General features: G+C 42.2%; 1 protein-coding gene across 1 annotated transcript in view; it reads right to left on the bottom strand.

The window, feature by feature from the left end:
- Positions 1 to 1,459: 1,459 nt before the first annotated feature.
- LOC311510238 (uncharacterized protein) overlaps positions 1,460 to 11,224 on the bottom strand; it is a gene marked incomplete at its 3' end in the record, with an annotated part of 363,491 nt that continues 353,726 nt past the window's right edge. The window contains exon 4 of the mRNA XM_084609763.1: positions 1,460 to 1,643. Coding sequence (XP_084465889.1) covers positions 1,460 to 1,643 — 184 coding nt within the window. The remainder of the gene's footprint in view (positions 1,644 to 11,224) is intronic.

Below are 11,224 nucleotides of genomic sequence, written 5' to 3'. Positions count from 1 at the left end.
CACTGTCAGGATCCCAACAAGGGTCAGAGCAGGTGCAAAGCTGAGGCTGGAAATAGCAGAGGAGTTCATAGTCAGGTTCCAGGCCACAGTCAGAGTCCAGTTTCAGGCTCCGAGTCAGGAGGCAAAGTTCAAATCAAGCCGAGGTCAAAGCCAGGAATTCAGGAGCAGGAATGATCATGGCAGCTATAGGCAAACCATGCTGTTGCCAGGACTTCCTGGAATGTTTTTTGGGTTTATATAGGGCAGGGAGCCAATCAGGCACCATGAGGCTGCTGCCTGTCAGACCCAACTTCCCATGGTACATATGGTCTGGGTCCACAAGCTGGTCGCAGCTGTCACTAGCAGCCTGGAGATGCCAGCTGCCTGGCAGGTCTACAGTCCTGGGTTCTAAACCTGTGGGGTCTTATACACACAAGTGAAGATGTAACCACTCTGAAGAGGCCCAAGGTGCATCCCGTGTGAGCTGGTATGGAAAGGTAGTAAGCGTAAGAGTCAAAACTTTCTTTAAACACAGCCAAGCAGCTCACCCTAAACATCCTCTTGTCAACGATGCCAGATTAGCAGGTTAATCCTTCCCTGTGAATGCATCTCTGAGACCCTCAGTGTTATTTTAATGCAGCTTTTGTGATGTGAATAAATATGTTACAGAACAATAGACTTGAAGGATCTATTCTCCAAAGTTTTATGAACATTTATGCTAAGAGACGTCAAAGACATTTCTGTAATTTTCACTATGACAGAGCCAGAATGCACTGTCTTTTTTTTCTATTCCCCAGCCTCAAAATAAGAGTCTTCTGTAATTCCCAGTAGCAATTTAGATACAGCAGGCCAAAGGAAAGGGAAATTTGAATGGTTTTTGAACGTTTTACTTACATTTCCATAAGTGATGCTCTAAACTTTACTATAGTCATTTAGATATCATAAGTGAAGTGCTCAAGCATCTACCGCTTCATGAATAACACAGATACCTTCCTATTTGCCATTTCTGTCTGTAGATATATTTCCAGTGAATAGATACAAAGGGCATATTCAGAGGCAAGTTTAAGCATGTGTAACTCACATCTTCTCCTGGCCCCCTCAATGTGCTCATCACACCAGCTCTCTGGACTCCCTCAGCCTTGTGGCTTTCTATCAATCTATAACATGTTGCACACCTATCCCCACTTACACATCACTTCTGAATATAGTCCACCCAGCTTGATTGAGTCTAAATTGGTATAACTCACAAGCCAAGGGGCCAGAAAAAGGAGCGTACCAAAAACAGCAACAAACATGGGGGGTTGGAGGTATAAATATGTGTAAAATAAAATAAGCTAAACCTGACTTTAGCATAGATCCCCTCACAATTTAAGTTATACCAACCGATTAGATACCCCTCTTGTACATACTCGTAAGTAGGTCTAAGGAGGCCTAACTGAACACAAGGTGGTTTAAACTTACCTCATTACATTATTCTATTTCAATGGGACAGAAATGCTTTCAAATTCCTCCCTAAAATCTTCAGTTTGAGGCCTTGCCCAGCCTTGACACATACAGTGACCCCCCTGAGACTTGGTGAAGCTTGCCTCTCCCGTTGGAATATGTTTAGTGTCCTTCTGAGCAGAGCAGTGTGGACGTGGATGGCAGTGGTCATTGCAGACATCCTGCAATAGAAAACGAAGAGCAGTAAAAATACATTAAATAATGCTTTATACTTCATCTCAAGAACAACTTCTAGGTCTCCGGATTTGATCATTTTAACTGTGACCATCCAAGCTCTAATTACACTTCCCAACTGACGGCAGAGACTGTTCCAAGGGAAATGAGGTTTATGCTGTTGTTCAGCAGGAAGACGAGACTGTTGGCCTGCTGAGCTGGCATGACTTTTAGTTGAAGATATTAATAACAAGTCAGTTGATAGGCTGTGCTGAATCCTAAATACTCACTTCTCCTGTACGAATGTGCAATATTCCAGCTTGTTAAATCGCAGACCAGCTATTGCACTGAATCTTTCTGTAGAATCCTCTGAGAGAACAGAGGCGTGTGCTCCCACAAGGGTGACTAAGTTCACTGATGGTGAAAATAAGGCTGTGCTGCTTTGTCTGGGTTTCAATTAGTCTATTACCTGTTCAGAATTAAAATATTTTTCTTTTCAATAGTGTTTGCCACCTAAACCCCCCCCAAAATCAAAGCAGAGCAATACCCAATGCATTCTCTCTAATGTGTACATGTAAATGACACTGGGTAGATTATTCTTGTAATTTCACAGTATTTTGCTCTCCATATTGCACAGATGCCAGCGTTCCCCAATCCAGATGCTAGTGTGAACAAGATATTTCTAATCACAAAGGATTTTTCTTTCTTGTCCTTTTAGGGCGACATAACTCTTGTTTGTGCAAAACCCATTCAGCAGGAGCACAGACTAGGAAAACAAGGCAAAAGCATTGTGCGTCAATTTCTGTTTTGCATACTCCCTGATCTAAGCCACCCAGGATGACTATAGGTGAAATTAGTAAAGTTCCACAAATTTTCTGTTTTGCTTCTTAATTTTAGTTATAAAAATAAAGACATTTTCCACAAACCCGTTGCCTCCAGAAACAACGTATTATTCTTTGTGTTACAGTTGTGCGTTGGAGCCGCACTCAGGGATCTGGGCCCCATTATGTTATGTGCTGTAACAACATAACATGGGGGGATAAAAAACAACAGGGAAAAAAACAAAAGGAAAAAGGGGGGGGGGCAAGAAACAAATTCATTCCCAGTGATGAGCCTTGCAGGGCAAAGGAAGTTAATGCTGGAATTTCAGATTTAATCCATCTCTGAGCAGGAAGAGCAATTGACTTGGTCTTAACCTTAGCTGTGGAAGTTCTACTTTGCATACATGATGTTTCAACATTTCTGGGTAACAATCCATCCCTTAACAATCAATATTCAAACCTGATACACATGCAAGCCCTCTGGCATGCCAGACCTAATGTCCATCCTTTACAAGAGCATGGAGCCTATTTTAAAATTGAGGATCAGATTGTCCACTGACCTCCATGGGACTCCAGTTCTCTCTTCACTGACTTCCCTAACTACTAAAAAATAATTCTCCCCCACATTGGGCTATACACATCTCTACATTTTAAAGTAAGGATTTTTTTATTTTAAGTGGTTCAGACAAACTAATGTTCCTTTCTTCCTGACTTAACCAGCAGTTGCTGGTAAAATTATACAAAAATCCACACATTTGGTTTTAATTATTTTTATTTGCATAACTGTAGTTCCTAGAATCCCCAATCACAGATCATGGCTGCATTGTGTTAGGTGCTGTACAAACATAAAAATTAGGATAATGACAAGACACAAGAGGTGGAAGAAAGTCACCTAAGGAGATCTGTAACATTTTATGTTTCTTTCCACAACAGTCTTTTCCCCAAATTTTTGAAAAACTACAGGAAACTACAAGTTTTCCTGATGTGAAACCCAAAGGTTTTAATGTATTGCATGTGCAAAATCTATTGGCTAGAGGGATCTCTTCTCTATAAATAATAATATAATGCATCCGATGAAGTGAGCTGTAGCTCACGAAAGCTTATGCTCTAATAAGTTGGTTAGTCTCTAAGGTGCCACAAGTCCTCCTTTTCTTTTTACGGACACAGACTAACATGGCTGCTACTCTGAAATATAAGCACAGGTACTGGACCTCTTTTTCACCAACACCATGAACTCATACAGCTGCCAGTCTGTCTTTGCCATTAAAGAGTCACAGTTAATGAAAACTAGCAATTCATCCCTAACAAGCTACTTAACTTCTTAGAAACACACACCGTGTCATTATTCTCATATTAAATGTATGCAGGGAAAATATTCTTTCCCAGTTATGAGTCTCAATTTATTCTACTCGAACCACTAAAACCAGAAATGGCATGGCTGGGGCAAGATTTGAGTGGAAGGAAATACAATATTGATCTTGAAAGTGCCCATCTTAAAATAGCTCTGGATAAATGTGTTAAAGGTGAACTACAATAACTTTAATTTTAAAACCTGAAGAATATTAATGACTCCAAATTAGTGAAATAATGGCCTAATGGCATGAGCACAAGCTACAGTCACAAAATCTGCAATCTTGTTTTTTGCACATGCCAAATAAAACTGTAAGAGCACGTGTGAGAACTTTCACTTCTGAATAATTTAGCTGACTCACAGTCCAGTAGTTGGAGATGCAGGTACTCAGGTCTGACCTGCAATTCACTGTAAGGGTGCAAACCTGAGAGAACAAACTTTGCAGAAGCAACTGGCATCTTTGAGAAACGCTGCTCCAATATGTGTATTCTAGGCCTCACTTCAGTCAGAAAAGTAAGTTTCAAGCAAGTGAGATTTTCTGATTCAAGTTATTTTTTCCATTTGGGCTATGACTTTCTACAGGAACTTTCAAGGATTTCTGCTTGTAAGAAGCAAAGACTTTTTCATGCACAAGTTCATTAGACAACTGTGTCCTATACAGGCAATCCATGGGCAGAGAAATCAAAATCAGACTCTCCTGCTGCCACATTGGTACAGTCCTACTTAATCCAAATGCTCCCTTTATTGGGACATCTCCTAAGCAACTCCTTGGGCGTGCTACAAATGGTAATGACTGCATCTTAACTGGGAGTTTATTAGCAACATTTCTGCCTAATGGATACACATTCGACCAGATGTTTAATCAGGTGTAAAGTTCTCAGTTCTGGTCTTTTAAAACAAGAGCTGCCAAATTACAATTTTTAAAAACAGAAACAAAGCTGAAATGGGATGAAAACCATTTCTGTCGTTTAAAGTATTTATTTTCACTTTCAGCCTGTTCAAACTATCTTTTAATGATCTCTCATCTTGATTAAGTGGCTGTCCCAATGAAGAGAGGCTGCTAACTAGGTGCCCTAATTAAAAAAGGGTACTCAGTTTAACTTAACTTCCAGATTCAATGACAGGTTTCAGAGTAGCAGCCGTGTTAGTCTGTATTCGCAAAAAGAAAAGGAGGACTTGTGGCACCTTAGAGACTAACCAATTTATTAGAGCATAAGTTTTCGTGAGCTACAGCTCACTTCCTCAGATGCATATCGTGGAGACTGCAGCAGGCTTTATATATACACAGAGAATATGAAACAATACCTATTCCAGCAGGACAGTGGGGTGGGAATAGGTATTGTTTCATATTCTCTGTGTATATATAAAGCCTGCTGCAGTCTCCACGATATGCATCTGAGGAAGTGAGCTGTAGCTCACGAAAGCTTATGCTCTAATAAATTGGTTAGTCTCTAAGGTGCCACAAGTCCTCCTTTTCTTTTTCCAGATTCAATGTGAGGATAAAGTAATATGCCCTGGCTGGGATGATTTAGTTGGGGATTGGTCCTGCTTTGAGCAGGGGGTTGGACTAGATGACCTCCTGAGGTCCCTTCCAACCCTGATATTCTATGATTCTATGAATATAGGGCAATACAGAGGACGCTTTACGGGTAACATGCCAAATGCCCATCAGGCAGAGAAGGGGCCCAGAAAGGCAGCCAGACAGCACTAGGCTGTAGTTTATTTCCCAGGACAGATATCAGGCTGCATTTTTCCCGTTCACTTGCTACTTCCCTCAGTTGTACTGAAGATACCTGTGACAGCTCCCTGCATTACATGGCAGATTTAAACAGATGCTTTTACAGCAAAACACGAACTGTGTGATCAGAACCTAAAATTCTGAAAAAAAAAATGACAACCTAGAGTCTAGAAGAGATGAGACATGAGCAGGGAGAAAGCTGCTCTCATGTCTGGCAGATAACTGAGTAGCTGTGTTCTTTGTAAATCTTGAGTTGAAAAGATTTCTTAAGGCCTTTAAAGTTCATGGCATCTCACAATGGAAGCCATCCCAGCTTAAGAAATATACTGGATCTGACTTAACTTTATCTCCTCAACCTCCCCAAAGCTTATCACCTCTAGGTTTTGCAGTATGTCATGTCTTATGTGGGACTGTCTTTTGGATTCTTAAGCTTTTAGAGACAGGTATTGGCTCCTCTTAGTATTTTGTACATCACCATACACACTGTTAGCACTAAACAAATAGTAATGCCTCCAATCTCTACCTCTCTTGGTTATATTCAAATACCACCCCTTTTATGCAACCCTCCATTGTGCAGAGGAAAATGTAATGTTGGGTGCTCTACTCTTTTATACAATGAGCCTGTGGCTCTTATTGAGGTAAATTCCCGTTTACCAAAACTGGAGGTTTACTTTAGTAAAAACACCAACAACAGGAGTTCATCAAAGTTCAGTACTAACCTGCAGGTACAGACATGAGCACCCTCTCCCAGCCAGGATCTGGGCACATGGCCCACCCAATCTATCAAAGATGCAAAACTTTCTCCATTTTCCTATTGTTCATGCAAAGAATAAGTAAGCTGCTCACATTGGTTTGTTTTTAAATTTCTTCCTATTAATGAGCCAGATTCTGTCCTCTCTTAAAATTATTATAAAGCAACCAGTCATTACATGTCACTATTGCTCTAGATACGTTGGGAAGTGCTGACTTTAAAACTGCATCAAGGTGCTGGCCCCTCATATACTGCACCAACTCGATACACACTAGGTCCTGCACATGTGGAGCTTAGACATGCAGTTGCCCCATGCATCCCCTCAGCAGCACTGAAATGGTTAAGGTTGCCATGTAGTGGTACTATGTAAAGGAGAAATTTCCCTGTCCTTGCCTAAGTGAATGGCTGGGATTAAACTGACAGCCCACCTTAGTGATGGTGGAATAATTGGTTGTTCAGCTCTGTCCTTGTCAGAGCTCTGACAGTTCTGCAGATGTCCTGCTCAGCTCTCCAAAGGTTAGCCTCAGCTGGAGCTGGTGTTCATTAATCATTCCTCCCTGACAGGACTCAGAACAGCCCACATCTGCCACTCTGTCCCCCTCAATCCCTGATGCACCCAGCTTGTGTGTAATCACTGCTCTTGTTCTGAGGAGGATGCTTGATAAGGGAATATTCATTTAACTGAAAGACACACAGTGCTGGCTGCCCCTCTGGCCATTCCTCAGAGCAAGGAGCTGATAATTATGAATTTACTCTTGTTGGCCAAGACTCCCTGGCCCAAATGCAATAAACTGTGCACTCGGTATTCAAGGTATGTATAGTATAGTAACACTGTCCTCTGCAGGTTTTGTAATGCTCTCGTCCACTGGCATTTTGTAGGCCAGGATACAATTGTATTGGAGACATCAGACAGGGATAATGCAGTACAGAGACAAGATTACTGCTAGCTGGGATGTACAAACTGCTCCAGAGATGGTGAGAACAGAAACAAACCTTCATGTGACTGTTGCACTGGGCAGTCTGGAAGTGTGGGGGAGTTCAGTGCACCTACTGTACCTTGTTATCATCTGTTCCCAGACAGCCACCAGACCGTTAATGCTGACTCATGGTGGAAAGGCACCTCCCACGATATTTCCGACTAGAAAGCATCTGAGAAATCCTGTCCCCAAAATTTCTCCTGTCCAACAGTACAGCACCACATAGACCAGATAGTTCCTTAAAGTTCAGCTACGTAACTCATTCCTTCGGGGTACTTCTGAGGGGCTCTCCCAACACTAACAGGTGGCCTGAAAACTCACAGGGATGGGGAGCATCTGGCATCCCCCAAAATGAAAATTAAAAAAAAGTGAACCTGCTGCTGTATCCCAGCCTCACCTGTCCAAACAGCTGCAAATGAACATAGAACCTGGTCCCATATTCCTCACGCCAACAGAGCTCCCAGTGAGAGTATTTATGCAGCCTGGGTCTATTTTATAGCTGCACAGCAATGCACTGAAATAACACAATTTCAGCAATGCACACGGGTCTCTGAAGTTTGTAAGCAACACACAAAATGGTCTTAAAAGGGAAAATATGGAGTTTCACCAATAGCTTCTCTCTCTACAAAAAATACTTGTGATTTGGGAGGACAAACCTGGATGGGAAACATGACAGAAAAGAATGGGAAATTAACCCTTTCGAGCAAACCAGGCAATAATGTCAATCCCACACCAACCCTAATCAAGGAGTAATATTGACTTTAGCAATTTAACTCTTTCTTCACTTATGCTTTGATTAAACTATTGTGTCACAGCGGAACTAAAAATCAAACACAACACATATATATCTTGCTTCAATTAAAATCAACACCAGCCCACAGAACACCAGCGTATTATTGTCAGACACCTTTTCAGAAATTCGATTACTACCCACTCCACAATGTTACAACAAGATTGTCTACTGGGTCGGAGAGCCACTGGCCTCACTGAGGGTGATGCTGTTAATATGTGAGCAATGCAAGAGTCATCATTTCAAATAATTGATTAACTGTCTAGTCAAGAAAGTTTTAAAAGGAACAAACAAGGACACTAAGTGATTAGCATTCCACTTTTAATTTGCAAATCTTGTCTTCCCAGCTAAAGATCCTGGGACTCTGCCTTACACACATATACATTCCAACAAGTCTGATAGTAGAAAGAATGTGCTGCAGAAAACATGGAAGTGAGGGAGTGGATTAAAGTGACCAACAGTTAAGCAGTTAGTCACCAAATGCAGTTACACCTTTTCCAAAGCGCTGTTAAGAAAAATACACTGAGGCTATTCCAGTCTAGTACCAGCAATGCTAAGCCTCGTCGTCTTTTGCTAGCCCAGTGCTGTGGCTTGCCAGCTGTGTGTTGTCATGCCCATGGAGCCTTCCCAGATATTGAGAAAGGTTTTTGGATTAAAATATTATGAGAAATATCCAATCAAAACAAATCATGCCAGAGGAACCCAGGTCACCAAACCAGTCATGACGCCACAGGAAAAACCTGGGCCCCAAAACCACAGGCCTCGCAGAGTGGACATGATGCCCTAATCTTCCCAGCTGTGAAAGAGATGTGTTAGATCAGATATCTCTGGTCCTACCTCCAACGGCACATCAGATTTAACAACTTCTGTGGGGTGTGTGGGGCGCAGTCTCTTGTGAATCATATCCAATCACGGCAGCAGTGGTTTTGATAGGAGTGAGGATCCATTGCAGGCTGAATTCTATCCATAGGAAGCATCAGTCTTTCACCTGCACAGTGCCTGGGAACTCTGCAGAACGTTATTCTTTCCCTTCACACCCCAGGGACTCTTGTCATGTCACTAAAACCACTTGTCAAAACTCAGCTAAATGAGCTTCTCTAAAGGCCAGGGCTTGATGGGAAGTTCTCAGGAGCACGGACTCTCAAACATCAGCAATTTCTACAGAACACTGGATGGCTTTTCAAAGCAGAATAAAACTTGGGAATCAGGCTTTGGGTCAGTCTGGATCTGGAAGAGTAAAACTATATCAGTGAGAATGTCTCAAAGCCACAATACTGTATAGAGCTCTATGGTCTTGGGACAAGGTGTCTGGCCCTTCCAGGGGATTTGGTCCAAGCCATACCTGTGATGGAGCAGTTGTCTCGCAGCTGAGAATGATCAGCTAGGGACCAGGTGATTATAAAAACAGCCAGTAGCTTTGGGGAGAGAGCTGTCAGGAGCAAGAAGGTTCTGGGTCAAGGGGGAAGAGTTACAGGAAGTAGGTTGGCTCCTGTGCCAGGCCCTAGTGCAGGGTAGGACTCTCCTGCAAGTGGCCTGTGGAGTGAGTACCTGTAAGGAATAGAGCTGCCCCTGCAGAAGACCCCAGGTTAGGGGGAAGGGATGATTGACGTGCTGTACTAGTTAAATGTAGAAGAAATAAAGCTCAGGTCTTGAGAAAAAGGTCCTGGACCAGACTTTGGACATGGGTCTAATGGGACAGGCCAACAGCCTACAGGGCTCTTGTCAAGACACAGAGAGGTGGTGTATCTGCCAGGCATACTTCAGTTTCTCATCACTGTTCACCTAATCTCTCTGTCCTACATCGCCTACAGCCTCTTTATTTTGCATAATCCATATCCTTCCACAATTGCTGTATGGCTGAACCCCTGCAGTACAACCCCTCCTATAAAACTTACCCCACAGCAGGGACTTGCACCTCAGAAAAAAAGAACAGAAGTTCTAGAAGATGAAAGAAGTCTGAGCAAGGCCAAAGAAAGTGAATAGAGGTAGAAGAGAGAGCGCGCATGAGGAATATAATAGTGGCAAATAAGTGAAACAATAAAGAAAACAAAGGAGAGCAATGTTTTTTTATCATTAGTTACAGAAAAGAGACATGTTCTGTTTGTTTTATTTCTATTACCAAACAAACTAGACCTCTAGCCTGGTCAAGATACGAAGGGCCAGGAGCATTAAAAGCTTGCCCACCATTCTTGCTACCCCCCCCCCTTTTTATTTTTTTTGAGGACAGGAGATTTGTGGGCAAGCGTTTCCAAAATATTCGACTGTGCCTGTAAGATATTCGTGAGCGCCTGCTGGGGAACCCAGAAGTGGAGTTGTGCAGCCACCATGTAACTGCATGCTATAAATGAGTCTGCATGCCCCAGTGGTGTGCAAATGTGTCCCAAGGCTGAATGAGCAAGCAGTTGCACATGCAGATTGTATAAGTAAAGCTTAGCACAAATTCTGAAAATATGTTTGTCCAGTTTAAGCACAAATCAAACGTTCGCAGCTGAGTTAACCCACTGAAAATAAGGGTTCAGGGATTCAGATGGAATTGCTGATGCAGATGTTACTCTGTCAGCCAGAATGGTGTCTCCGTAATATTAGATCTCATCCTTTAGCAATGTTAAATGTGGAAGAAGAGCAGCCCTCAGAAGACAGTATAGCAAGACATTGGTTTGAGCAATAACAATTACAGCCCAGTCAGTTATAGCACAAGCTGCAACTTTCAGAAGTAAAATGCGAGCGTCTATTCTGCAAATGTTCTGAATACTAATGACTTCCCATCAGGAAGGGACTTCTTAGCTGCACTTAGTCCAAAACGTAACACAGCAGCTGTATGTTTAAATTACACATATGAATGCTAAGGAGCAATGGTGATAAAACACTATGTTAATCACTCTCTGAGATTGCAAGGACACATAAAATGAGACAGAGCAATTGTCATCAGAAGAATTACTCTGACACAAAGGTACAGTGGTGAGGCATCAGGATCAGTTTAGAACCAACCATTATAGGCTAGTCAATTCAGCCATGCGGCTCCAACCAATAGAAATAAAATACAGAAGTGTTCCCTGCTCATCTAAGCCCCATTTTCACTGATTCCAGAGGATGACAAAAAAGTAAATTGTGAGGCTGGCTGGAAAGCCTTAGTACCGAGTCTTTTATATAAAAAATATAAA

This window comes from Lepidochelys olivacea (genome assembly GCF_965140295.1).
Source record: "Lepidochelys olivacea isolate rLepOli2 genome assembly, chromosome: 19".
In the NCBI taxonomy this organism is placed as follows: Eukaryota; Metazoa; Chordata; order Testudines; family Cheloniidae; genus Lepidochelys; species Lepidochelys olivacea.
Note: the sequence above shows the minus strand (reverse complement) of the source record. Positions and strands in the feature narration are given on the sequence as shown.